This window comes from Suillus bovinus (assembly GCF_016758785.1).
Source record: "Suillus bovinus strain UH-Sbo-P2 chromosome Unknown EDB93scaffold_14, whole genome shotgun sequence".
Classification (NCBI taxonomy): domain Eukaryota; kingdom Fungi; phylum Basidiomycota; class Agaricomycetes; order Boletales; family Suillaceae; genus Suillus; species Suillus bovinus.
This window is the reverse complement of record NW_024542070.1, coordinates 207048-234023: the sequence shown is the minus strand read 5'-3', so window position 1 is coordinate 234023 and position 26976 is coordinate 207048. Positions and strand designations below refer to the sequence as shown.

At 47.9% G+C, this 26976-nt stretch overlaps 12 protein-coding genes across 12 annotated transcripts; 7 read left to right on the top strand and 5 right to left on the bottom strand.

The window, feature by feature from the left end:
- Nucleotides 1-137: 137 nt before the first annotated feature.
- On the bottom strand, nt 138-995 carry EDB93DRAFT_187131 (uncharacterized protein). The gene is made up of 3 exons (XM_041455623.1): nt 589-995; nt 476-533; nt 138-423 (listed from the first exon to the last, which is right to left on the bottom strand). Exons 1-3 carry the CDS (start codon nt 891-893, stop codon nt 298-300), a joined length of 489 nt encoding a protein of 162 aa, XP_041309728.1. The 5' UTR covers nt 894-995; the 3' UTR covers nt 138-297.
- A 539-nt stretch (nt 996-1534) lies between these two features.
- Nucleotides 1535-4352, bottom strand: EDB93DRAFT_1248394 (ATP-dependent RNA helicase; the record flags this gene model as incomplete). The annotated part of the gene is made up of 12 exons (XM_041452704.1): nt 1535-1674; nt 1726-1907; nt 1961-2144; nt 2200-2429; nt 2488-2657; nt 2705-2826; nt 2882-3078; nt 3134-3261; nt 3317-3679; nt 3731-3885; nt 3945-4056; nt 4110-4352. The coding sequence occupies 12 exons, from the start codon at nt 4350-4352 to the stop codon at nt 1535-1537; spliced, it is 2226 nt and encodes a 741-aa protein (XP_041309727.1).
- A 232-nt stretch (nt 4353-4584) lies between these two features.
- Nucleotides 4585-6523, top strand: EDB93DRAFT_186995 (uncharacterized protein). The gene is made up of 2 exons (XM_041455622.1): nt 4585-4683; nt 4736-6523. Exon 2 carries the CDS (start codon nt 4753-4755, stop codon nt 6085-6087), a length of 1335 nt encoding a protein of 444 aa, XP_041309726.1. The 5' UTR covers nt 4585-4683; nt 4736-4752; the 3' UTR covers nt 6088-6523.
- On the bottom strand, nt 6320-8067 carry EDB93DRAFT_186971 (isoprenoid synthase domain-containing protein). The gene is made up of 5 exons (XM_041455621.1): nt 7879-8067; nt 7325-7825; nt 6987-7275; nt 6579-6939; nt 6320-6523 (listed from the first exon to the last, which is right to left on the bottom strand). The coding sequence occupies exons 2-4, from the start codon at nt 7711-7713 to the stop codon at nt 6607-6609; spliced, it is 1011 nt and encodes a 336-aa protein (XP_041309725.1). The 5' UTR covers nt 7714-7825; nt 7879-8067; the 3' UTR covers nt 6320-6523; nt 6579-6606.
- A 704-nt stretch (nt 8068-8771) lies between these two features.
- EDB93DRAFT_1133165 (uncharacterized protein) lies at nt 8772-12307 on the top strand. The gene is made up of 16 exons (XM_041449028.1): nt 8772-9135; nt 9183-9246; nt 9307-9360; nt 9412-9455; nt 9521-9741; nt 9791-9840; nt 9889-9996; nt 10046-11117; nt 11166-11218; nt 11269-11317; nt 11369-11377; nt 11433-11569; nt 11624-11639; nt 11689-11750; nt 11803-11894; nt 11950-12307. The coding sequence occupies exons 1-16, from the start codon at nt 8815-8817 to the stop codon at nt 12055-12057; spliced, it is 2460 nt and encodes an 819-aa protein (XP_041309724.1). The 5' UTR covers nt 8772-8814; the 3' UTR covers nt 12058-12307.
- Nucleotides 12308-12659: 352 nt separating this feature from the next.
- EDB93DRAFT_1133148 (uncharacterized protein) lies at nt 12660-15030 on the top strand. Its single transcript, XM_041449027.1, has 6 exons — nt 12660-13867; nt 13958-14019; nt 14085-14202; nt 14251-14370; nt 14439-14570; nt 14624-15030. Exons 1-6 carry the CDS (start codon nt 12733-12735, stop codon nt 14704-14706), a joined length of 1650 nt encoding a protein of 549 aa, XP_041309723.1. The 5' UTR covers nt 12660-12732; the 3' UTR covers nt 14707-15030.
- On the top strand, nt 14997-16977 carry EDB93DRAFT_186872 (formyl transferase). The gene is made up of 6 exons (XM_041455620.1): nt 14997-15463; nt 15519-15593; nt 15644-15726; nt 15775-16068; nt 16118-16219; nt 16269-16977. Exons 1-6 carry the CDS (start codon nt 15268-15270, stop codon nt 16677-16679), a joined length of 1161 nt encoding a protein of 386 aa, XP_041309722.1. The 5' UTR covers nt 14997-15267; the 3' UTR covers nt 16680-16977.
- A 432-nt stretch (nt 16978-17409) lies between these two features.
- On the top strand, nt 17410-20419 carry EDB93DRAFT_1133137 (PIN domain-like protein). Its single transcript, XM_041449026.1, has 10 exons — nt 17410-17680; nt 17746-17989; nt 18043-18593; nt 18652-18863; nt 18915-19565; nt 19672-19677; nt 19726-19817; nt 19878-19970; nt 20025-20137; nt 20198-20419. Exons 1-10 carry the CDS (start codon nt 17520-17522, stop codon nt 20211-20213), a joined length of 2139 nt encoding a protein of 712 aa, XP_041309721.1. The 5' UTR covers nt 17410-17519; the 3' UTR covers nt 20214-20419.
- Nucleotides 20420-22253: 1834 nt separating this feature from the next.
- Nucleotides 22254-22932, top strand: EDB93DRAFT_1081858 (uncharacterized protein; the record flags this gene model as incomplete). Its single annotated transcript, XM_041445653.1, has 2 exons — nt 22254-22431; nt 22487-22932. The coding sequence occupies 2 exons, from the start codon at nt 22254-22256 to the stop codon at nt 22930-22932; spliced, it is 624 nt and encodes a 207-aa protein (XP_041309720.1).
- EDB93DRAFT_1133132 (PIG-P-domain-containing protein) lies at nt 22865-23852 on the bottom strand. The gene is made up of 3 exons (XM_041449025.1): nt 23594-23852; nt 23412-23530; nt 22865-23362 (listed from the first exon to the last, which is right to left on the bottom strand). Exons 1-3 carry the CDS (start codon nt 23770-23772, stop codon nt 23172-23174), a joined length of 489 nt encoding a protein of 162 aa, XP_041309719.1. The 5' UTR covers nt 23773-23852; the 3' UTR covers nt 22865-23171.
- Nucleotides 23842-24977, top strand: EDB93DRAFT_186713 (uncharacterized protein). The gene is made up of 6 exons (XM_041455619.1): nt 23842-24111; nt 24172-24303; nt 24357-24509; nt 24562-24606; nt 24660-24767; nt 24819-24977. The coding sequence occupies exons 1-6, from the start codon at nt 24018-24020 to the stop codon at nt 24935-24937; spliced, it is 651 nt and encodes a 216-aa protein (XP_041309718.1). The 5' UTR covers nt 23842-24017; the 3' UTR covers nt 24938-24977.
- EDB93DRAFT_1133115 (uncharacterized protein) lies at nt 24658-26465 on the bottom strand. The gene is made up of 9 exons (XM_041449024.1): nt 26215-26465; nt 25892-26161; nt 25789-25836; nt 25615-25724; nt 25431-25565; nt 25280-25379; nt 25164-25230; nt 25049-25113; nt 24658-24993 (listed from the first exon to the last, which is right to left on the bottom strand). The coding sequence occupies exons 1-9, from the start codon at nt 26333-26335 to the stop codon at nt 24977-24979; spliced, it is 933 nt and encodes a 310-aa protein (XP_041309717.1). The 5' UTR covers nt 26336-26465; the 3' UTR covers nt 24658-24976.
- Nucleotides 26466-26976: the final 511 nt, after the last annotated feature.

The following is a 26976-nucleotide window of genomic DNA, read 5'->3' as shown; positions in this document are numbered from 1 at the left end:
AGATAAGCGTGTGTTTCTTGTGTTGTGTTACAACAAGAAATTTGGTGTCATGAAGTGGCGACCATTTTGAATACATTGAATAATTTACCGATATGTAAAAGCCACGGCTCTTTTGAGAAAACATGAAGAAAGAGCGAGGAAGAGATATAAATGAGATGAATACAATACTAGGCTGTTATGGTGATTGTTAGAGTACAATGCATGTGTGATTATGGTGATGCAGCTATAGTAACGAAAATGTCTGCAGGCCCAAAGGAGTGCAGAGACAACTATCATAAGAGCTCCGATGTTGCGCTTTCATGGTAACGATTCCTCGCGGTCCACGACTGTCATGAGTCCTGACACATTCTGGACTCGGTCTAATGCAACTGGTTTTTGAGGATCTGGGAGGGACGATCGCGAAGCCGAGGCGTTGTAGCGGACCTAGACAAATGGTCTCAGAGACTCAAATCAGACAAAAAAACCCACGACGAACCTGAACTTTGAAAAATCCGTGTCGTCTGTCCCTGGGGACACGTATTGAACACTCCCAGCTGATTCAAAGCATGAGCAACAAAGACGCATCGGAACTCCACGAGCTCCACGCACCTTTCGTCAACTAATACATTTCCACCTATGTTCTCTGCTTTCTCGAGCAAACTTGCTCTCGACCCCCTCAACAGTTTTGGCACATCTACTGCATCTCTACAGAAGTACAGGTCGTTCTGCACCAATGGGACCTTGCGTTTTGACGTAGCACCCTCCCCTCGCAGTAAGGGGTGAGTCTGTGGCTCGCCCGAGGTAGAGTCGATGGATTCAGCCTTTGACGTGCTCCGTCGTAATTTTACGAGTGCATTGGTAACTGTAGAAAGGGTCAACGGGGTTCTGATGGGGGATGGTGGAGACGACAGCATGTCGGGTATAATGAAGTTATAATCAGCCACACTGGTCGATAAGTTTGTGTGTATATAAGTGTACTGCCAGCCCCGGCAAGCGTCGGAGTTTATATGTGACTAGCCTTGGCTTCCGACTTTAGTCCTACATAACTTAACCAGCCCCTACAGTGCAGATTTACTGTGTTTCAACCGAACAGAACAAAGCTTCAAAGACGCGACAATTTCATTCAAGTCGTAACCATCCAGTGCTTCGAGACCCTTGCAACAACGTCAAAGGATACTAGTTTATGACTGGTCAATCGGTTTATTTTTTTTGGGCGGCAATCACTCCTCGTGTCTGGACTGCGACAAGCGTGGCATCAATCATACGTCAGGCTAAGACCCACAATTGCATGACCAATAGTCTCAATCAATTAACACGCATCGTGCTATCATCATTTAAACCTTGTAGGTTGTCTCCTGAACAGCCACATGGCACGATCGAGGTCAGGCAAAAATGAAATCTAACATGTCCTTCGACACTCATGGAAATGATGATACGTAGCTTCTCATGCGTAAGCGACGTCGCGGCTGCTCACGCACTGCCAGGCTAGAAATTACTATCAAGTACCGCTCACGATGAGGAAGATATGCACTGTGTACTAACACATCCTCGTGCATCAAAGCGTGTCTGATGAACCGAAGCCGTTCCATTCCTCTGGTTCTTCATATACTTTTTTGTGCACTAGCTTTCGCTTGGCGGCGGCAACTAAGTCGTCACCGGCCTCCGATTTCCTGAGGCCCAGCATGGTTTCATGAACTATACAACGCAGTAAGAATAAGGGGGAAAATGTTCATCTAAAGGACTTACCATCTCCCGATATGATGTCGTCAGCGATCGGTCGGCTTCCAGAGGTGATGTACCTCGTCGAGACACCTCGGCTAAGGAGGGGCTGGGACATGAGTTCTTTTAATTTGGCTTTCAAACCCGCCATCTTTGCGTCATTATTCTTTTTTCTGTGCTTTGATGGGTTGTTTTCATCTGTGGAGTCGCTAGACCGACCTGTCAGCATCATCATTTTTATTACGGCAGGATTTTCGTTCACCTCAAAATATCAGAATCAAGCTCTATCTCCATCGCCTCCGCCGTTTCCTTCAGCCAGTTCCGCTCATGATGCTGCTTTTTTATTTTGTGTTGCTGAGAATCGATTTGTCGAGCGAGCAAGAGACGGTTCTTGAGCTTATCAATAAGGCTGAGCTCCACTGATATCTCAGGAATATCTGTATCTTCTAATAGTGCGTGCGTTGAATATACAACCAGTGAGTAAGGATTGGTGTTACTTACTACGACCCAGGCTTGCTAGTAGTGCCCTGACCACTCGACGTTCGTCGGGGGCACACATCAACAAACTAAAACCTTTTTGCATCGCACGAGCGGTACGCCCATTGCGGTGAACGAATACATCAGCAGAACGTGGTGTCTGATAGTGAACAACATGGTCAACAGCAGGTATGTCAAGACCCCTGGCAGCAATATCTGTGGCCAGAAGAACAGCATTTGTGGCTGCCTTGAACCTGTGGCGTCTGTGTTAGCATGGGTGTAGTCGATGTCTACGGTGGACATGAAAAGTACCGATCAAGGTTTTTGAGGCGCTGGCGTTGCTCCATTTGAGAATGGAGAGGAAAGGCCTTGAGGTTCAGAAGTTCCATCAGTGGAGTGAGACGCCTTATGCCATCAATAGACGATAAGAACACGAGGGAACGGCCAGGGTACCGTAACAGGAAGTAGTACAGGTATACATCCTGTGGGGGATGAGACGCCATCTGCGCATGTATGGTTGCGCGCGCACCTTATCCGTGGAAAGGCACTCGATTTTGCTCTCCTTGAGTGTGGAGACAACGCCTCCCTCGGGGCTGATGTCAATTATAGCTGGATCCGGGTCGCGAAAATCAAGGCGCAGAAGAAGGTCATCTGTTGGTGGTATTGTTTAGCAACAACGTCTGAGAGCGCTCGGAAATGAACATACCCAGTGTGCTAGCCAATTTGGACGACTTTTTATAGCCCTTCCGGTGATAATTTCGTTTCAGATTCTTCTGGAGATCTTTGCTGAGAGTAGCAGAGAATACGAAGGTTTGCAATGCATCCACAGCCTCAGTGTTCTCTGCACCTTTATGAGCATCGAGAGAATCAACTGGTGCTTCAGGGGGTTCAATTTCATCTTCTCTGGGAGTGGAACATGTCAACGTCTCAATAACTACAATGATATCACAACGCATACTGGGATTTTCGAATTGTGAGCCGCAAGATGTTGTCCATTTCAGCAAAATGTCCCGCTTCGACCATGCGATCAGCCTCATCCAGCACTAAGAATCTCAGCTGGCTGATTTGTCTTGCTAGTTCCTCATCCTGGATGAAAACGTGTTTAATCAGACAAGGTAAAATTGAAACAAAATTTACTAACCTCCTCTAGAATGTCCCAAAGTCGACCTGGCGTCGCTACCAACACGTCGACACCCCGGTCAATTATACGCCGCTGTTTTTGCGCCGACATTCCGCCGACTATGGCAGCGATGCTGACGAGGGGCGGAGTAATATTTTTGTGCTGCTTTTTCTTAGCCTCGGTGTTTCTGAGATCAACATCTTGTTCGGCCTTCGTATCAATAACTCGTGCGAACACGTTGAGATGATCAGAGACTTGTAGGGCTAGTTCACGGGTGGGAGCTAAGATAAGCGCCTGGAGTGTCCGCTTAGTCCTTTGCAGCCGGGGACATGATAAGATACTGTGGAGGATGGGAAGGCCATATGCAAGCGTCTTTCCGGATCCCTAGAAAGCAAACCATGAGAACGTCGAAGAAATTAATAGGAATTAACAAACGGTTTCTGCCACTCCAACAATATCCCGCCCGTTCAAGGCTATTGGCAGTGACTTAGCTTGTATTGGGGTGGGTGTAGCGAATCCTTGCGAATGAAGAACTTGTAAAAGATGTGAATGTATACAAAAAGCATGCCAATTGGGTAGCAAAGACTCGGCTGGAGGGTATCGAAGGGTCCGAAAATCAGGAGGGTCACTAGCATAAAAGATAACGTACAGTCGAACGACACTGGAGGATTTAACAGTTCCAAGCTGGCAGAAGATGTCACATCTGCCTCAGGTCCAGAGGATCCAGTAGCCTTTGTTGTCTTTTTCGATAGTTCAAGAACCTAGGGTAGCGCTGATCAATGTCCAATCTGATGCCCCGCGTCCTGCCGCTTACATTGAACTTCATGACTCTCCCTCCTTCTGTATCCTCGTACACCACTTCGACATTTTCCGCTTCTTCTAGTTCCAGTATTCCATCATCACCATCAAGACCCGTCTCACTGGGACGACGTACGGCCCTCCAAGGTAATCCATCCAAAGACGTGGGTTGCATTTTGAGTCGTTTTCTGGATACTGAAGAGCCTGCCTTGGCCTTCCGTTTTACAAAGACAGGCTTTGAATTGGAGTCTCCAGACATCTGACTGCTTGCACGTATGACGCGTACGCGGCGTATGTTCTGCTCAAAAATTGCTTATAGCAAACATTGAATATTGGCGAATGACGGTTGTTTGGCAAAAGCTTTCGAAACAAACAACCACTTTCAGCCGCGTAACCTAATCAGTTTATCATTGTGGGTCCCTTCCCTTTTCACCGAAGGCTTTCGAAACACTTCTAAGTTGTGCGGTATGTGTGACGATCACTAGGTTTCTCAAATATCTCAAGCACATCTGCAGTTAGTCTATAATCTACAAACAGGTCCACAGGACAGTCAGACGTGATCATTGTTACTCGCTTCTTCGTATTGCCAGGTGTGTGGTGTGTGTGATGGCTGCCGAAGCCAAATGTTTACCTCTAACATAGCGCATCCATTGGGTGGGATGGGCACGCTGCGTAATTTGCCCGTAGAATTATGGCGTCCGATACTAGCATCGCTCGTCCGGTCGCCTGGGGTTCTCTCGTCCGACCGACAAGATCCATTCTCGGAAGTTCGGGACATTGTCGTATTCTTGAACAGAGACGTGAAGACTCACTCAGCACTCCTTTTGGTCTGCAAAGTGTGGCATAACGTTGTCACAGAGCTTACCCATGAGCACCTTCACTTGACGTCGGCAGAGCAAGTGGCTGTTATCGCCAACCGCTTGGAAGAAAGTCGCAGGCATTCAATAAAGCACCCTTTGGGAACGTGCACTCGACGGATCGACTTTCAGCTGTCGAACCCGTCCGATCAATGCTTAAACGCACTTGTGCGAATCCTGCGGTGTACACCAAACATCGAAATTCTAGTCAATAGCAATTACTACATGGCGATGAATCCAACTTTTCATATCACACCACCTCAGGCTCAGACGCGAACGGAAATTATAGATGCCCTCATTGGAACATGCTCTAAGTCACTACGACGACTGGAGTGGACATCTAACGAATATCCTTCTTGGAGCGACCTGATGCGCGTGCTTGAAACGGCTACTGGCATAATAAGCCTGACACTCGCAAATATATATGGCAACTTCACGGAGAGACCATCGCATTACCTTACTTTAGCCAACTTAAAAACGCTTGTTCTCGGAGATAGTCCTTCGTTCTCGCACGCGTCGCTGGGCAATGTTCCCCTAAATGCCTTTCTTACGATGCTCGCCAAGTCTCCCGAGCAACTTCCGTCCCTGCAAAGGCTGGAGGGGTTCTCCCCCTTTAGTCCAGACTTCCTGCGAACCCACGGGTCAAAAGTGCGCATTGTCCGCACCGTCGCATTCACGCCATTGTTAAATGAAATTATCGCAACTTGTCCGAACTTGGACACTTTTGTCACTATCTTTCCTCATCATATTTTGGATCTACTATCGCATCCTTCGCTAAAGCGGATTGGTATTTTCCCAATCAGTGAGGATCCCGTTGGCGTCCCTCAAGCGATTTTCAGCGCGTATATCATGAAGCCGCTCGAAGATCTCTTGTGTCAGATCGACGAGTCCCAACTTCCGAAACTGACCCAGGTCCGAATTCGTAACATTGGAACCTTAGCGAATATCACGGAACATCCCTTGTTTCTTCAGAGGTGGTGGAAACATTGGGATTCAAGGGGTGTACGTTTCGATGACAAAAATGGACGACCGTTCAATCTGGTGTCATCAGGTACAGATCACACATCCAGTCATCGTGTTGCGCTCAAAATACCCACAGGGAACGCCAGTGTACTCGATGACATGCGTCGACCATGACGCATATCCTGATCCGGAACCTCAAATTGCCTGAACCTACTTTTTGGCGTTGTTTTACCACAATTGATTTGTTGTGCTTATATCACTTGATGATCTTCATATAGAACATACAATTTTAGGGTGTAGATAATATGTTGTTTTACTCTTGTTCGAGGTTGGGAGACAGAGGAATGAACGTGTGGCTAGTTGGTAGTAGTTGTGAAAAGCGTCCATTAATGTTCAAGAATCTAAAGGAATGTGAAACGATAGGTGAGTCCAGAAACTTGAGTGTTAGACACTACGAGTGTTTCCCGTTCTGAAAAGAGTGTGGGGAGCCGACCAGCTGCGACAGTGGATACTTTGAATGTCCAGGAAAATGATCTAAAGGAATGTGAAGAGACAGCTCCCAAGTACCAAGTCTACCAGTGTTTAGAGAGTGTGGAGAGCTGCCAACCGGCTGCGACAGTAGATGCTCAGTGATAAGTCGGTAATTAGCTGTATGTGACGCTCACCAGCAGCGCTGAAACATTGCTCCAAGAATCATTTGCTTCGAGGAAAGAGACTGACAACCCTAGTCCGTTTAACTTCACGACCGGAGTTCTGAAAGTACCGGGTAGTGTCGAACGACCAATGCAAACTTCCGACAATCCAATCTGCAAGACCGCCGACGTATATTGCAACATCCTTGTCGATTTTGGAACCCCAGGAAGGAATAAGCCCGCGATTTTCATTGAAACGGTCGATAGACTGCTTGCAGAGCTCGCCGACGAAGTCGACGGCACACTGGAGGTCGAGGCACTCCTGGTGCATGACGACAGATATCATATTGTGGGTATCCCCTTTTGACTGTTCCACGTTATAGGAGAAGATGTCCTAAACTAGGAGTTAGCCCGAGAAAAGCAATTGACTGAAATGCTTGCATTTGACCAAGTAACCAAGTCGTTGGCGGCCTCGCCGAGACTCTGAATGATCGGATGCTCCATGACTTCGTCGGGTATATCGAGATTGTTAGCGTATTCGATGAGTGCCCAGCAGGGCTTACATCCGCTAGTATCGCGACGTAGGGAGATATAAGACTCGAGGTCAGGAATGATGCCCTTTGTGCGGTCGATAGCTTGCACGTGCACAGCTTGGAAGAATAAATCCATTGTCTCTATAAAGCGTCTGCTCGTTCCACGAGAGACGGTAGGAAGCATACGCTTGTAGAAGCTGTGATACACTGAATCAGCCTGCTGGTGGTTAATAAATGAATGCTTACTCCTTGGTCATTTTATTCAATCGGGCGGGCGAGTAGTAGTCGTACGGGTGATAAAGCGAGTTCAGCACAACATTTGCAATGTTTTTGGTTCCAGCCTTGTCCATGTCGTCTGAGAGGTTGTCGAGATGGAAGAGATAGTTCATGAAATCGCAGCAGACGCGAAGCTGAGGGAATCCCGCATCTGGGTAGCACATGGATGTGAGATGACCAGCCTTGAGCCCATGAATCGCCTTGCGCGACTTTTGGCTGAGGTTGTCTCCACGAAAAAGCCACCGCTTTGATTCAACAGTAGCTTGTTTGTGATGACGGTTCATGCGTAGCTTGAAATCACAGTGGGAGACGAGGTCAGGGAGGATGAACTTGGTGGGGAGAGCTGCAGTGATCGACATCTTGGGAAAATGAAGGAAAGGTTTCTAGGAAAATAAAGGTTAGAAGACTGACGAGAACGTTATGTGAGGGTAAGGTTAAGAGGAACGGGAGTGAGTCGAGGTCCGTGGTAGGCTGTGCTTTTTGATGTTGAGCAGGAACCCAGCTGGATTTAAAACCAGACGCACGGATTGAATGAAACAGACTTTTTGACTACATATTTAGAAATACCAGACTTGTCTCGGCATATAAGATTGAGGGTCAAGAACGTTGTCAGCATTTCACGTCAGGTGCATCGCAACACCGAAACAGGCGCCTAGAATGTTTGAAGTGGTCGAGTATGTAAATTCTTGCAGCCTCTGCTCTTCTTGTCAGATGATGCAAGATGGAAACCCCAAGTTTATAATGAGCAAGAGGCTAGACCCAACTTAGGAGAAGGAAATAGGGTAGAATAACGTCGTATAGTCCATGGTGGAACATGTCTTATCTGGTTTATCATCTGCATTTCTCGTTTCAGTGAATGCAGAGAGAAAACGTAGTGACTCACAAACTTGAAGATCACAAAACACCGCACCCGACATAGGACGTGGCATATAATCAATTGGTACCCGGTAAAGCAGGAAGCAACTCGTATGCACTGGGCTAGTTGTCAGGTTGTACCGGGTATGAGTTGCACCCGTGACTCGGGGCTAGTTTGATTGAGAGAGTAGCGGCAATGCATAGGTACGGTCCGCACAGGCAACTTGGGAGAACAATGTTCCTTGTCACCCGATTATGGATAACCCTAGGCCAGCAAATTTTACAAAGCACATCTACGCCGTACGGGTATCGCTGCTCCCGATGAAGTTCCTGCTTTCCTTTAGCCTGAAGACAAGAAGTAAGAATAGTTGCAAGTCATATTCAAATGGTGTGAAGAGTGGTTTTTGCCAGTCGATAGCCCTCGCTGTGGTTACGTTATTCAATTTTTGCAGAAGCAAACTGCAGTGGAGCTTCGAAGAGCATAATTTGCGACCGGACACTGTGTGGCGCGCGCAGCAAAGTACTTTCCTTTTTTGGAAAATCATTACGGGCTCCAAAGAGTTGGAGTTTGGATAGACACTCCAAGACACACTTATATATTCATCATGACCACCCGTATTTCCCTCCAACCGCCAAACGTCGGCAGCTCACGATCTTTATACGCGCCCCCAAGAAGGTCTTTTGGTATGCGGAACGACACTGAACAGGATAATGACCCTTCTGCGCCGGAGCGCAGCACAAGACGGGCGACGGGCGGTCATATCCAACAAAGGCAAAGTTTTGTCTCGCGTTGGAGGACGAGCACGGATGTAGAGAGCGCTATCAAGTCTCCAATACTTGAAAGACCTCCGATACCCAATGCCCTTCGCGGCAGCGAGTCCGACTCGACTCCGTTACCAGCATTATCTATGATTGTATTGTCCATCGTAAGTATCTGCATGCACCTTCGTGATATCACTGATCAAGCGCCAAGACAATGCTTGGAGAGTTTCTTTCTGCCAACGTCGCCATGCCGTTTCTCCTTTTCATGGTTAAAGGTGCGCGACCATATGACATGTAGCATGATTGCTGTCTGATTAACTCGAACTCGGATTCAGGGTTTGGCGAGATCAACGATGAAGCACAGATCGCCTTTTGGACTGGCATACTTGGTATTCTTGCTCATCATCTTTAATATTTGACTGTATTTGACGCTACCACAGTGTCTGCGTTCTTCTTAACGCAGTTCCTGACCTCACTATTATGGGTATGCCCCGTTTCCTTCTTCTGCACTAATGTCGTCATTTGCTTGTTTCTAATTCGGGGCAATAGGCAACCGCAGCAGATAGACATGGTCGTAGATTGGTGCTAACATTGTCCTTGCTTGGAAGTGCAGTGACGGTGTTGCTTTTTGGGACATGCACATCCCTCCGGCAAGCGATTGCGGTGAGATTGTTACAGGGAATATTCGCCGGGGCTGTCGGAGTGGCACGCGGATGCGTTGCTACTGTAACGGACATAACGAACGAGGGGAGGGCATACGCTATCATGGGGCGAGTACCAATCGCCTGCTTGAGATCCTGGTGCTGATGTCGTGACCAGCTTTTGCTGGGGACTTGGTGGTGTGGCGGGCGCCATTATTGGAGGATCATGTGAGTGTCTTCTGTAAAGGCATAGTAGTATTACTGACGATTCATTAGTTGAGAAGCCTGCAGACAAGTGGCCGAGCGTGTTTGGCCAAGTGCAGCTACTAGTGGAGTACCCGTACCTACTCCCGTGCGCAGTGGCTGCTAGCATCACATTAACAGGTGCGTTTTCAGAAGGACGGCATCACACAAACACTCACTTATTCAACAGGGTCGTTCTTGTCCCTGTTTCTGGGCCGCGACGGCGGACCGAGGGATGGCGCAATTCGGCTAGCACTAGAAAAGCCTGAAGATCGACACCCGACCATTCAAGAGGAGGAAGATATCACGACACCCAGCACCCTCAACGATGCACCACAGTCCGGCTTCATGCACTCCATTACGCGGAAAGTATCCGGTCAACTGTCTGGTTATTTCGGATCTCGAGACTCGGTCACCACACAAGAAGCCCAGTCGTTGTCAGTGCCACTGACAACATCCATATCGCTGCCAATGGACAGCCCGCACAACTTCTCAAGGATCACCCGAACCAATGGATCCGCGTATGGTTATGGGGGAGGCAACAGGGCGACAAGCACGGTCAGCACGACCACACTTGGTGTGAGGCGTGTGAGCACTGCCAGCACTATGAGAAGGAGGCACGGAAGTGCATTCGAGGGACCGGCGTCACTCACGGATCCAGGCGACCTCAACTTTGCTCAGAGACTATTAATGGCAAACGAGAACGCGGTAACAAACATTGCTGATCTTTGGGTGGCAGCGGCATTGAATGTGGATAATGACGAAACATTTGAACCTGAGCAAGACTTAGACATGAACGTTGACTCGGAGTACATTGAACACATTCCAGGTTCCATCACATCATCTCCTGTGCATCGAGGGCGTTCCATGGGACGCAACCTCGCAAGCGCGATCGGCAGTCCCGGCCAACGCTCATCTGTAATGACATTTGGACAATCTTCACGCATGCAGTCAGAAATGATGGGTTCTCCCGCACCGGATGGGGTACCGTTCGCACTGCGTTCCCCGTCGATATTCTCACACCCTGGGGTGCGTACGCCATCCGTTGTCCTCGATGCCCAGGCCCGTGCCCAGGAGACCGCTGGTGACAATTCACTACTACCAATTTTGGAACACAGGCAATCTATCGCAGAGTCGGAGATTCCTCAAGGGAAGCCTCCATCTTTGACCTCACAGCTACCTCTGGTTGTCATCTTTCAGTACGGTCTGCTAGCGCTCCACAGCACAACACACGATCAAGTGTTCTTGTCATATCTTGTTACGTACGTAGTCCGGGTAATGCTGCGTGCATCTTACTAATTTCCAAGCAGCGACTACGAGTCGGGGGGTCTGAACCTCAATCCTGGGCATTTCTCCCAGCTTAGTATGGGCTGAGTTGTTCGATACAAAGGATTCGCTGATAGTGTCCTACAGTTGCTCTCATGTGCCTCGCACAGATTGTATACCAGTTTTATCTCTATCCGTATGGCCACTTCATCTTTTGATTATCTCTCTGCTGACTTATTGCTTTCAGAAATATTGGGCAAGTCTTTTCTGGATCTTTTGTACAACGTCCCCTTAATGGCACTTGCTCGTAGACCTCCTCGAGGACGCTTCTCCCACCTTGCAATGTTTCGTCTCGGGTCCCTACTATTTATACCGGCATACCTTACTGTCACCATGTATCGGGGTTTCGCAAGTTCTAATGACCAGGGAAGTTTCATTCTTATGGCAGGTATAATGTGATTTCTTTATCCCTCCTGTTCCATAGCTAATTCGTTTATGTTAGCGCTGGCTCTGAGCACGTGAGTGACGTCTGGACAGTCCACCTGAGCATTGCTGACACGTATGCAGAGCTATACGTTATTGCGGAAATACGTTTGGTTACACCGCCATATCCATTCTTCTTAACTATAGTGCGTTTATTGAGTTTGTGCGAGGATGGGTTTCCATTGACGATGTCTATAGTGACACCCCCACATGCCGTTGGTTTTGCAAACGGTGTCGCGCAAAGTATAGTTAGTCTTGCACGTTGTTTTGGACCTGTTCTTGGCGGATACGTGAGTACCCGCTCTGCGCTCCGGTGGTACAATGACATCCTTACACACAATATAGCTCTGGGCGGCTGGCATCAGAGACGATCCGTCAGGGTATCCCCTTGGATTCGTTGCATGTTCGCTCGTATGTGCGCTCGCCGTTGCACACAGCTTTTTCATTCGTTGATTCGTCCGCTGCCGATCTTGTTGTCTTGTAATAGCCGCAAGGCAGAGTACACATTATACTGTATGTATGCGTATGATCATCCACAGAATGGACGATGCGTTTCATGTGTGGCAGTAGAAATCGACGTAATCTTTCACAATGCCCAGTCACCACCGTTGAGAATCTGCTACACGGGTCAGAAGCCCTATGCCTTTGATATGTTTACGATGTCTTTGAGACTTGCGCATGAAAATATATGTTGCCAGTCAAATGTTCGAATGCCAATTTGTCCCTAATGATGAGTGGTCCAGTCAGGGAGGATGACTAAGCACGTGTCCTGTGACCGAAACTTGCTTCGAGCTTCAACTTGTTCAAGTCGGTGCACAGTGTGACAGAACAAAGCGCTCGAAGTTACAATGCAAGACACATATGCTGCGATGCGTTCAAAATTACTTTCATTTACTGCCCTGGGCCTGTTTCATCATATCAACAACGGCGATGGAAACAAAAAATTATTGTAGAGTCTCACCAGCCACTCTACGCCGGACCGTGACTTTCCTGCGCCAAAGGAACTTTTCCTTTTCAATCGCGATGATCAAGACCCGTGATTAGTATATACAGAACACGTTATAACAGTCAGATACATGACGAGTCCTGGTTTGAGGCATCTAGCACAGATTTTGGAACTGACCGATCATGAAACAGACATGTTGGATCGAATCTAGACTCAGTGATCTGTCGAGTTTCCACTCCGTTTCCTCACAAATTTCTGCGGGAAGTTCTATTCCTTCGATCAGCATGGCTATTGATCCTCTCCAGTTTATTTCCCTTATTGCCTTCCTTTCCGCCCTTGAGGCTCGTGGAGTGTCTCTAGCCACTGGCCTGACCAACACGATCATCTATTTCCCGTTTAACGGACTATCGAACGGTTTTTCGTTTGGACCGTCAAAAACTCGCATGTCCGCTTCCCATATGGGCTTCTTTGATCATACTGGTGAAGACTTTGTACAGGATCCTTCCACCCGCGACTCCGGCTATCCTCTGGGTTTTTCGGACACGACATCTTCCACTGCATCTTTTCCTCTGTTCTACCAGTTTCTTCTTATCTTCTCAGGTCAACTGGCTTCTATCTCGCGAGACATCTTGTCACTGCGTCGTTCTGTTGCCTCGCTCGAGTCATCGTTGTCTGCAGCTGAGGATCAAATCGCTTTGCTTACCAACGCGCATGAATCGATTTTGGCACAGTTTAAAGACGAAGTATCACAGAATCCTACCAAGGCATCGTTCTGTTGCGAGGAATTGGGTCGACAATTACACTACCCGTCCAGCACCATGAACATCCAGCAGGGTCGAGTGAGCACGCTGCGCCAGGCGTGCACAATCCATATTAGTCCAGACCACCAACCACTTGTTGAGCACGCGCAGAGTTATAAAGAGTTTGAGACCCCCCAGAAATGTCTTCGCGCTCAATTTACTACTCAGATTCAGGAACATATTGAGTGCAAGAAACACTACGCTGCTTTGCGTCAAGACTTGCAAAAACTCTCGGACTTGGTTTCGATCAACGATACTAAGACCAATATATCGTTGGATCACCTTCGTAGTCAGATCGTTGACCAGCTCAAAGACCAAAATCGGACCGAGAAAGAAGTTGCACTCTTGCGCGAACAGATGACAAGGAAATTTGGGGCGTTTCAGTCCAGAGTATCTTCTCTTACATTAGACACCGTGAAGGTACATCATGGCGTTCAATTATCGGACCAGGCTGCCAAAGAAGCTCGTCGGGAAAAAGCGATGGCGGCGCTAGGCCGTCGTATTACGCAGCTTCAAGGTATGTGAGTCCCACTGATGCAATTCCATTCCGACACTCACATGCTCATATAACATCTGGAAACCCGTGAAATGTTCTTCGCTAATGAAGACACCGTCCCACAGAATAACGGAAATGATGCGATGGTTCCAATTTCAGTCGGGCGCTTCCAGGTGGAATGTTTCGACGTCACCACTTTTTCATGATTGTTAACATGTGCTCGTCATTTGACCAAAAGGACTCTGATGTATTCAAGGCTTCGTCACCCTGTGTCCAATGGGTTGGGACTACTGCTCCCTCCGACATCAAGGTACTGCGTTCACCACCCCCATCTCGGAAATACATATCATGCAAGGGTAGGAGTTAGTCCACTTCTCATCAACGGAGTTGACGCAACATCATAGAAAGTGTGAATGGTATCCATTCTCCCTCCACCACTGTTGCTTTTCGTCAAGTTGATGCTAAGGTTGGCGTCCTGAGGACACAGAAAGGACCCATAAACACTGCCTCGTCCCAACACAAGGGTGCGTTCTCCCTCTTGATAGATCTTCAGATTAAACGACGGAAGATGCCTTGTTTCAATGAATCGTAGATGTCAACTGGATGCCGACCCCTTCGCCGTCGTCACCAGCACACGTTGTGGTTTCCACCATACCAGTCTTACCTCGTCCAGGGCTCTCAGCAATACGGCGTGATCATGTCCCTGCGTCACGAATCTTCAAGCGTCTGTACCTAAATTCTGTTGACTGTCAGAGCAGTAATTTAATCCGCACACAGCTAGTGACTCAGAATACCGCAATAAGAGCCTCTACGCCTCTCCTCAGAATGGCGGCGGCGCCCGCATCCGGGGATGGATATAAAAGCCGGTCTTCTGCCTATCCTTCTTTGAAACTTGAGGATAAAATGGGTTTTTCTCCATCACCCTGCGTTGCAATGTATACCGTCAATGATGTATTGATAGGTACTAATTGCTACCTATCAAGGACTCGTTTTTGTGCCCTGCTGGCATCATCATCAATGTTTTTGTATACAGAACCTTGACGGAACCTCAGCCTGCCCCAGCATGATTTGATATCTGGCAGTTCTGCCATCCACGTGGCAGAATAAAGAGTTTTTTTCACCCAAGACATTGAATGTAAATATCTGCTGGCGAACGTAACAGGCGTGAGCAGCGAGGGTTGCCTTGATGTACAAGTAAGGCGGGATCACATGACGAGCGCAGCCTGGAGCACTGTTGCATGTAATTCGTAGCCAACCTTCCGGACATCTTATACCAAAGAAATTGAAGGAGGCGAAATCGAGGAAAGCTACCCGAGAGCTCGGCGGATGCCTTGCCACTTGTCGCATGACCCACTTTCCTCCAATTAATACGTTGCCCTTGTAGATCAGCTTTGGTTGGTGTCTATCGAAGATCGGATATCATGATGCGCAGTCAAACGTTTTATAACTCTGTGCGGGTCAATTCCACGCGGAGACGCCTGTTAATAAAACGCTTGAACGCCCATTTCTACACTGGTAGTAGCGTGACCGACGCACTTAAGAAGCCATTCGACATCCTGTTCTTCGGTCGCGACGAATTCTCTTGTAATGTCTTCAAGCAATTGCATGACGCCCGAGGCAAGTATAGCTCATAACATGGGCAATCCAAGGTTTATGTTGACCGGTAATATAGATGTTTGGAAGTCCATCTCAATCGCTACTAACCCAGACGTGAAAACTGGTCGACGGGGTTCACATTTATCAATTTGTGCGTATGCATTTTTCATAGCGGTAGTATACTTACTGCTGCGCCAACAGCTCCACTAAAACAGCTTGGAGAATCTCTCGAGGTTCCAGTTCACACTATACCACGACGAAAGGTTGACTTCAGGGATTGGATGGTGCGTGTTACTTTCTTTCTTGCTCAACTGGCCTCATTTTCCACGCAGCCTCCACCACCATTTACGAACACCAACGAAGCTCATTTCTCTGACCCTGCCAGTGAAACCCATCTTCTTGTCACTGCTTCCTTCGGACGTATTCTCCACCCTTCGCTCTTACGTGTCTTTCTGCCAGGTCAGCGACTCAACGTTCATCCAAGCTTACTGCCTGCATATCGAGGTCCGGCCCCCATTCAGAGAGTTTTGATTCGAGGAGAAAATGTGACAGGTGTATGTGTCATTGATATGATGGAGAAGAAGGAAGGGATTGATGCGGGAAGCGTGTGGGGCTGCGAGAGGATGGCAAGTACTACAACGAGCGATTAATAATGCATAATTCATTTTACTGCAGGTTGTTCCAGAAAACGCTACATTTCCTTCGATGTCAGTGGAGCTGGCCCGAATAGGAGGAGATCTACTTGTCACAGTACTTCGGGATATGTTGCTAGGAAAGGTTAGTCGACGGATACTTGGCTGATTCTAAATATTTACGCTTCGATCAGGCTCGCAGCATCCCGCAACCTCCAGTCTCATCTACCACCCCACGTGCTTCTGCAATATCCGCTTCCGATGCACGGATTGATTTTACGTCTCAAACTGCGTTGGACATAGTTCGACTTTCTCATGCTATTTCGCATCAGCGTCCTATCACGACTACAATGCCCAATGGACGCACTCTTCAGCTGCACCATCTCAGTGTCTCCATGAGCCATGATGACTTGGGCCCTGTTGAGCCTGGTTGGGCAGTGTATTCGCCACATACACACACAGTACTCATAAGTTGTGCTGACGGAGAGTGGCTTAGTGTTTTGGAGTTAAAGTCCCAAGATCGTGCGCTTCTGGCTGCGAAGGAATGGTGGAATGGAGTCAAAGGGCTAGGCCTGCTGCACGAGGGTATGCTGAAACTTCTCTAGAGTGTTCTTTCATGTCGGCATACATACCGCTTAGAAGTACTTCTCGAGCGCTTGTTACGAACCAGAACTCGATTCATATCCAGAAGCATACTGCGCAGTCCGGGAAAGGTCCGCCACAGTCCCGGGTCTGTGGGATAATGATTGTCACTGAAGTGCCTCGTGTGGATACATGTGATTCAGGATCAGATCAGAATGGTATCGAAGCCTTACTAGGCTACAACCCTTGAACTTGGAGAAGTGTGTAGTGGGGTTGTTCATTAAGTGATAGCTTGGCCCGATCAGCACGCAGACAATTACATGTAATGCATCACCTGCAGTAAACCTCAAGGGTTTTATGATATCTGGGAGTTACAGTCGCCGATAAGCTCCCTTTCTATCACACCCGACGACGATCTAGAGACTATGCCAGGGTAGTACATATTGTGCGCATCAACATGGCCCAACAGCGGCAGATCGAGCTGAGCGGTAAACCGACAGATAGCCTACCACTTGCAACTTGAACAAAGTCACTCGGGTTAGGTCATGTCCCTGGATCTGTTGGTCAATCACCAGCACTTGAAGAAGATTAGAATCACCTGATAATGATCGATTATCGATGGGTCACGACGACGACGACAACAACAACAACATTTGTTTGACCGTGGACGGCTCAGATATGTTAAGTGTCACGGTCATGAGACGCATTGTTCCTTTGACGCGACGCGTCTCTTTGTCCTTGTTTGTTCATAATGGTCCTTGGTCCACTGGTCACACTGTAGTCCAAAGAACTTAAATTTCTAATACTCTAGTGCACCTCATCCGTCATCCGTTAGGGCTTTCTGAGCCATCCAATATTTAGTCATGGGAATATCTGGCCTTTTACCGTTGCTCAAATCAATCCAAGTTCACCGACACCTCTCAGACTTCGCTGGTCAAACACTTGCGGTGGATGCTTATGTCTGGCTTCACCGAGGCGTATACGCCTGCGCCACCGAAATAGCCACTGGAAAGCACACTACAAAGTCAGTGTTTCTCGAATTGTCTGGAGGCGGTTCGCAGTTGCTAGTGTGCTCACCTTCTCACCTAGGTATGTTGATTATGCTATGCAGCGTGTTCGCTTACTGCGTCATCACAAAATTTGCCCGTATATTGTGTTTGACGGTGGGCCACTCCCGGCCAAGATGGGAACCGAGAGTGAACGCAAGCAGCGGAGAGAAGAAAATCTTGCGAAGGCAAAGGCACTGGCGTCCCAGGGAAGACACAAGGAAGCCCGAGAATACTTTGTTAAATGTATCGACGTAACCCCTCAGATGGCGTACCAACTCATAAAAGTTTGTTGTCATTCGTTGGGCTAGACATTCGTCTGATCCATTTTTCACTTTAGGCTCTGCGCGCAGAGAATGTGCCATATGTAGTCGCACCATACGAAGCTGACGCTCAAATGGCGTATTTGGAGCGTATTGGTCTTGTGGATGGCATAATCACCGAAGACTCGGATTTGCTTGTCTTCGGATGTCGAAAGGTGCTCTTCAAGCTGGACTCTGTTTCAAGTACTGTTGTCTCAATCTCGAGGGACGACTTTGGATCCGTGACTGCTGCTGAAGGGGGAATATCACTTCTTGGATGGTCGGACGCTCAGTTCAGGGCTATGGCTATCCTTAGCGGATGTGATTATTTGCCAAGCATTCCAGGAATCGGACTGAAGACTGCGTGGTCCTTGCTACGGAAGTATAGAAGCGTAGAACAGGTTGTGCAGGCTATAAGGCTTGAAGGGAAGAAGTTTGTGCCCAGAGGGTATCTAGAAGCATATAATCTGACGGAGAACGTGTTTCTACACCAACGTGTTTATTGTCCCCTGGATGAGCGACTCGTCAACCTGACGGATATCCCACCAGGAGTTGAGTGGGGCGATAAAGTGGAATCGCATATCGGAGGGTCAGTCTCTGAACAACTGCTTGATGGAGATTCGAGCGCTGATTCATTTCTCTCAAAGTGACATAGAGCCTGCTTTGGCACGAAAGCTGGCTCAAGGGGATGTTGATCCAGTGACACTTCTACCAATGATTGATATCAATCCAAGTTTCGTACCTCGCACAGTAAAGCCCCTCCCCTTTCAAGCAAATAATGTTAATCGGCCTAGCTCAGTCCGAGGAAAGGGTAAAGCAAAAGCCGAGCCTGAGAGTGGCGGATTATTTACCTTCTTCGGTATTTTCTTCAGTGCCGATAAAACCCACATATTTGACCGTATCCCTATAGCTCCAAAGCCAAAAGCTACCCTCACTCGTAGTAATTCCGCGCCAACAAAGCGAACGGCGGTGCCCGGTAAAGGTAGCGGAAAGAGAACACTTGTCGATATACTTGATGAAGACCTCGCCGCGAAACGCATAAAAATAAATCAGGCTTCGTCTCCCACAGATATTTCTCTCCCCACACATTCAAGGTTCTTCCCCTTTCCATTGATATCGAAACAGAAGGTGGAACAAGCCGAGGACGATTTGATGCCCAGTTCACGTATCCCACACCCCCTATCTGATAAAGAAAATCTCCCCGATTATGCCGACAACGTTATTGTAGTCGAAGAATTAGACGACATTCTAGAAGAGCCCCGGGATCCCGTCACACAAGAAGATGGGTACCTGTCACCTTCCCCATCCTACTTCCGATCAGCCACACCTGATCTCTCTTCACCTGTACGGCCGTATAACCCCGCACGGCGTGATTATGGTGACGGAGACGACTTCGGCGCCGATCTCATCCCCAGCCCTACGGCAGTGAGAACAGTCATGCGACATGCCTCACATCAATGTTTACCGCCCAAGAAAGAGAAAGTCAGTATCCTCGTTCGGGAAACGCCGCCGCCGATGAATGGCATTAGTTCTGGCGATGAAATCGAAGGACCTGACTTGCGTGATATTCTCAACATTGAACCTCCTGAAGATATCGATGCGATCGATGATGATATAATCACTTCGGCATCAGTCATCATCCACTAGTGGTCCTATTACTCCGGAAGACAACGGTACGAATGACGGATTTGACATAGATGGCTCGGCTGAGGAATATATAGTAACCGAGGCAAGTGCACGCGCAAAACGCACCGAGATAGTCGCCAACGGGTGGTGGAATAAGTGGGCCCTGAACAAGGACTTACACACTTCGGTGCGTATCAAAGTTTGATTGACGATTGTTATCGTATCTTAGATGTCTAATCGCCCACAGAAGACTAGGGTGCTCAGAAGGCGCGAGACTACGATCACCCCAGATGGACGGCAGCCTGGCTGCCGTACTCGGCTAGGATCTGCACTACCCAAAGTCAGGTTTCCATTGTCTAGTGCAGTAGCATCCAGGGCTGAAAGAACCCTGAAGGCTGTGGGAGATACAGGTATCCGCAATAGTCCACAATTTGTGATCGGTAAGTCGCCCGGTCTCGACCAAGAGCGGCAGGTGACGATAGGAGGAAGTTGTCTTGAGGAATTTAGGTTTGTCCGGTGCGACTGTCGTAAGGTTCATTAATTTGCTTATAGCCATTCGGGCGACAGGTGCAAAGCGTTTTAAGGTTGCATTCTGTATTCGAGCTGGTTATTTCCGATATCTACTTCACGTCCATCACTGTATATAATTTTGTATGGTGGAATGAAGAATGGCCGCGATACCAGACTAGAAATACATGAGGTCGGCAAGCAACCAGTTAAGTACTAATTTAATTCTTTGTAGCATTTAATCTGTTCATGTTTAGCATGCCGTGCATGCAGGCATCCCACTAGTTAGTACCGTCAATAAAAGCGGAATCTAATCAATGCAATCCGGATCGGTATTACGCAATTCTGTTCGTGTCTTGTACAGAAAACTGTTTCATCCTCTTTACAGGTCTACGTCGAGGCTCACAGCGAATGTCGTGCCACGCAGGCGTCGCGGAGTGTAAATTCGTAGTTACGAAAACGCTCGACTGACAATGAGTCTTCAAGACTCGGATCGGGCGAGAGCGCCATCCCCCGGTTCCAGAACAATTTGGGTATAATTACCTAGCAATTATTCTGCTTCAGGAGCTTTACGACGCTGATTTTTTTTGCAGCTATCGGAATATGTTTTGGAATATTATTGATATTGGCCAAACGGTGACAATTTTAATTGCCAAATCACCTTTCAGTGCTTGGTATCCAGGGTAGTTTCCAGAACGATGGATGTGATAAATCTTTACAAGATTCTTGTCGAGATTTGAATACATAACTAATAAAGGACATGAAGCATCAAATAGGGCTAGTTCTCAAATCGTAGGGGGGTTGGACTTTTTCTAATTCTAAGTACCCAAAGGGTGCAAGCCACGTCTCTCAATTCGTTCATATCACCCCGCAAGTTCCAGACACGAGCCCTCATGTTCACTGATGGACACGCACGCAGAGCACACGCCCTTCGGCTTTTATCTAACTACAGGCGAAACAAAAAGCCGCACTCTTCCTCACATAGATTCATACCACTTCCCTGGACGCCAGAATAGCTTCTTTCTCTGAATTTATCCTTCGCACTTCCCTCCCACGGTACAAAAAGGTACTCGACTATCCTTAGAGTTCGTACTTGCCTTTATCCTTGTTCCGCTTCGTAGTGTGCTCATGCCATCAACTACTTAGTTCTATGGGAGGCCAAGGGCAGGCACACCAGCTCCTTGGTCAAATCTCAGGCCTAGTCATGCCATTTGACGACTCCGAAGAACACTTGTTACCCGATACCCACTCATCCTATCCTCGTGCACCCAGGCAATATTCCTCAGGATACCTTGGTGACGGCGACAATTCTCCCAAAGGCCTCAGTTTACACTTCATGGCTTCTTGTACCACAAACGAGCTTGAAGTGAATGGACACCAACAGCAATTGTCGCCCTCCTTATCACAGTCCGTTGGATATCCAGAGTCCTCTCAAAGGACTACCTCTGCATCCCAATCCACTGCGCAGTACGACCGTGACCTTCAAGACTACTATTTCGTGTCTTCCACGTTTCTATCATCTCAGGTCTCTCGTGCTGGTCATCGTGCCTCTCACATCCTCCCAGGTTGCACAGGATGGGCCAGTGGCCAGCATGACGAACAAATAAACCCGACAGCTCATCTCGACATCCAGCTATTGGGCTATCCAGACAGCCGAAGTCCCACCGGGCAGGAGCAAGTGTCACCACTGGCAGACAGCGCATGCACGGAATACACGTATCCTGACGACTCAGACATGGAGACGGGCCTAGTCATGTCCCAGATGATGGCCCATTTCCAAATTCATACGCCTCCCACGAATCCAGGCATGACGATGCCCCTAACTGACCAGGAGCCATCCATACCATCTGTTATGACCTTTCGGTTGGGCCGTCAGTCTCTTAGACCAGTCGCAGATCCGGACAACGCGAGGATTTTGGAAAGCTTTGACGATCCTGATGAAGACACATCGGGGGAATCGTGCGAATCTTCGTCGCAGCCTTCACCTCCCCACTTGTCTTCTAGTTCTTTTTATGATGGGCCAGTAGCAGGAAGCTGCGGAAACGTCATAGAGGGGAACGCAGTGGTTGGAGTATCTTCTCCCGAAGAAGGGTGCTCGTCATATGTTCCCGATGAGATGCCTCCTTTTGGGGGTCCCAATGGAAACATTGACTCCATTGCTTCACTAAACACAGCCTCAAGAAGGAGACGATCGTCTAAAAGGTCCAAGATGCACCAATGCTCCATCTGCTTGAAAATATTCCCGCGCCCCAGCGGTTTGAACACGCATATGAATTCTCATTCGGGAGTCAAACGTGCGTCGCAGCCCAACAAATCGCTCTTTATTTTTGACTTTGCAGTATTCAACAGCTTACAAGTGTCAGGTATCATCGTGCGACAGACACTTTACAGTCCGATCTAATGCCAAGCGGCATCTGAAGACACACAAGATTGACCCCTCTTTGATGGAGGGCCCATCTCAAGGCACCAGCTTTATGGTCGGTTTTGAGGAGCCTCTCGTAAATCACCATGTTCATGATGCCGGCCGGCCACCGACAAGACTCAGGTGGATTCCGCACAGCCTCGTTACTAGGACACAACCTATCATCGAGTGGACCGGCTCCCAATCGTCGGGTGAGGGCGATTCGAAAAGAACATGCCCTGTGCTCTCAGTGGCGTTGCCGGCAGGGGAGCCCTCATTTTCATTAAACCAGGCATCAGCCTATCGTGATGATTATGCTGACACTGGTTCTCGCCACTACCCCAGTCAGGTCCGTCTTCGTCCCGCTCGGGGGTTAAATCGCGCTGATTTCTAGTGGGGTAGAATGACTGTCGGTGCGACCCAATCAATCGCTCCACAAAATAGCCGTTCCCTTCGGTTTTCACATGACACGTACTTACCCTACAGGAGGCTCGATGCCTTGCTTAATACTAATGCGAAGACCGACCGCACATTGATTAGTTTTGATTAAACATTTAGACGCTCAATGCACAGGTTACGATTCAAGGATCAGTTAGCTAGCATTTGTATTCTAGAATTCGCAGCAATGTTAAATTATAGGGTTTTAGGAAATACTTGGACTTTGTCAGCCTTGCTCAAACTTTCTCCCTTTTCATTTCGCGAGCGGTGTGGTCCATACACCACACGATTGACGATTCCGATTGGAACATCATACAGTTCAGGGATAGCATTTGGATCCGCATGATTAACATGTATATCTAGCGCAGGAAGGTGTGCTTTGGTATCTACCTGCTGTTTAGACTCCCGCAGTTATTATTTTCGGAACATGCTCACCAATGAACGTGCTGGGGTCAGAGAAGGCTGGAGTTCGTGCGATAGCGATGCCAAAATAGACAAAGTACGTCAAAAGTACGACGACAATGGAGTATGCCGGGAGAAGCAGAGCCCATTCCCTAGATGTGATGCGCAGTCAGACTGGGCGGTTTTCGGATGCAGAAATCGTAATGATGACTTACCTACTCGGATACCATTTCACGCCTAGCCAGACGATATATTCATCTGGGAGCAGGGCCCATAGAACATAGAAGACAAACACGACGGATGTAGAAGTCCAAGCTACGAAACCATAAAATTCTGGTGCACGACTGTGGCGTTCATCAGGTGGTTCTAGAGGAAATGGGGCTAAGGTCTCCATGGGCGCTAAACGCAAGTCAGACAGTGTACATTCAGAGGCTGGGAATAATATGATTACGGAGCATAATCGCCCTAAGCCCGTCGCGACTTTGTCCACGATCATCATCGTTGACCGAGCATTGCTCGCGGATCTACAATTGCGCTTCTTAGCTAGGCCAACTTACTGGCACTTGGACCCACTTGGACCCACAGTTGCCCCACTCAACAATATTGATCTTCGCTGTCATTTTTGGGCAGCCAGAACCCATGTCGATCCTTCAAAACACTAATAAAAGAGCACTCCGCAAAGCGATCACCACGACCCTTCGGGAATTATCCCAGTCCGATATCCAGTCGCAATGTGACTCTTAAATACCATGTTGAGCTTGACACTGATATGACTAACATGCTCTGCGTGAAGCACAGGCAATTACCGAAAAGGTTCTGTCTCTATCCGCATTCCAGCAATGCAAGACTGTCAGCTGTTATCTTAGCATGCCAGCAGCTGAGGTTCAGACGACTTCTTTGATCTTGAACATTCTTGGAGATCTAGGTGCGTGACGGTCCTTACCTCGATCTGATTGCGTGTGTTCATACACGTTTCAGGGAAGACGTTATTCGTTCCTAGCATCACATCCAAAGATGGCTCTATGGACTTTGTACGAGTGTATACCGAAGAAGACTATCGCAGTCTTCCATCCGGTCTATGGGGTATTCCAGAACCGACGCCAGAATGGTCGGGTAAAAAACGCCAAAGTGGTGCGTCGAATTAGCACGAAAAGATCGTTATGCAAGCTCATTATTGTTCAAGTTTTCGATGCAGACTGCGACAATTTGGATCTAATCCTCGTGCCAGGTGGGTATGCATGCATCAACACGATCCGTGGAGATCATACTCTTTTGTCATAGGTGTTGCCTTTGATCCATCACTCTCGCGGCTCGGGCATGGAAAAGGCTACTATGATCGATTCATAACATCATATTCTTCCTCTACTGAACGATCGAGGCCATTGCTAGGTTAGTACATCATGAGCAGTACGGGACTCCATTCTAACTTGTAATCTCAAGTCGCTCTAGCATTGGAGCAGCAACTTTTGGAACACGGACAAGTGCCGATGTTCGACCATGATTGGAAGATGGATATGATTATCACACCCGACAAGATTATCACTGCACCTCGAGCTTAGGATGGATACCGAGATCCGCAAGGAACGGTGGAGAACGCTTTATGCTCCATGATGCGCTGGCGATACACATGTCATCAAATTATTGATGTGGCATGCATGGGCTGCACTTACATAGATCATATTGGTGCCGGGCCTGTCCTGAAGGGTGCGTAGGAGATGAAATAAGCTGTACTACTCTGTCACAGAAAGTTAGCACTAGATACCATCTGAGTAAATCTTGTCTTGCCCAGTTGTTCGTGATTCCGGAACAATTACCAATCGATAGGATCGGCCGTTTGGTAGGTAGGTCGAGCCTATGCATATGAGTGAGCAATGCGTAACATGTTGTTTTAGCGAGCGTACCTAGCTGTGGTACCATCACAGCCTTCGCTCCTGTCTCGAAGTTTCCAGGAGAGCCATCAGCATTGAGCAATTTTGTTGACATTTGGGAAGTTGTGATAATCTGTGATTGAAATGAGGCGACTGATTACGGCGAGGCACTCTTTGTTCTCACTGTCAGATTATTCACTGCACTTGCTTGCAAAAATACCTGATGGATCTTCTCCAGCAGCGCTGTCCGTTTAGAGGACTGAATATCTGGATGAGATAGAAACGGAAATGAAATTGAATTGAGGACGAGAAGCCCCGTCTATCTGACTATTCATGTCTAGTTTTGACGTTATCGATTGGCTGCATACCTTGGCGTGGATTTCAGATAGTAGGTTGTGTATGAATAACATTAGATCCGGGAGGGTATGAAGGTGCGTATAGCGAACAAGGTTTTGGTAGTCAGCAGCGGTGGAGGAATCTATTATTATTTCATTATTATTCCTGCTGTTCACCTCGGCGGAAATGAGTGACGTGTTGCGTACTGTGAAAGGTTTTCTTGATCGTGGCAAGGCTTGTCATATTCTGGGTATCTACACCTCATTTCTCAAAAAGGTGGACTGACACGTCAAACGCGAAATACATTACCAATAAATATAACCTCCTCGTTTGCCTCGACAAAAATTCGAGCATAATCTAGTGCAAGAGTTTCTTTGAAACTGCCTGGGGGTCCAGATATTTCTAGTATGTGTCCCCTCGGAAGACCGCCACCGAGTGCCGTGTTTACAGCAGCGTAGCTGCACGCAAAAATCTGTGATCTAGATATCAAAGAAGCCAAAGATTGACTCAAAGGCGGTCCTGGAGGCCGCTGTGATGCGGTGATTATGGATAGCGAGTCGGAAATATCAATCCCCAGTTCTGCGGGGTTATCTTCTTCCAACCAGATCTGCGGAAATTAACATGCTACGCACCCTTAGAAAGAGCTTCCACGGGAGTGTTGCAGAGATCGTCGAGTGTTTCGTAACCTGCACGTATTAGCGCTAGTTGGAGCGAGGACGATAGGGTTGGGTGGAAGAGGATGTCCCTGGACATGCTTGGAGCCTGGATTCAACTTAATAATGATACAAGTTTGATGGCCGTCCGCGGCAGCTCTATAATTTGTCTTGTTGCTTGTTATCCAGATGACTGATGCAATCGATGACCTCAGCTGGTATCATTGCAGAACATGAACAAAAGTTAAATTCACGTGAGTGGTCGCGTACATAAATACAACCAAACCCCTCGCGGACTTTGCCGTTCTTTCTTGTTCTTTTCCATCATCGCTGCAGGTATCGTGTCGCTTACGACGACAGCTAGACGTTGCACTCTTCCTTTTCATTTCTTGCCGAGCACAATCGTTTGTTTTTATTACAGTATTAATTTCATCCTCCATGACTCGCGATACATATACCATCAAGGTCGAGAATATCCCCGAAAATGGTTGGTCTAAACACACCGAATAAAACCGGTCTAACTGTATGCATAGTCAAGCAGAAGGACGTCGAATCCATTTTTAGTGGCGCCGCTGGTCCGTGCTCTGTCACCTTGTTTGTACTAGATCATATTATTTTTCATCTCACATAGGTCCTGTCCAGCGTGCGGAGATTCATCGTGATGGAACGACCACACCATACTGCGTGATATGTTTTCTTACACATGATGCATTTAAGCAAGATTTGTACGCTCTCAACTTA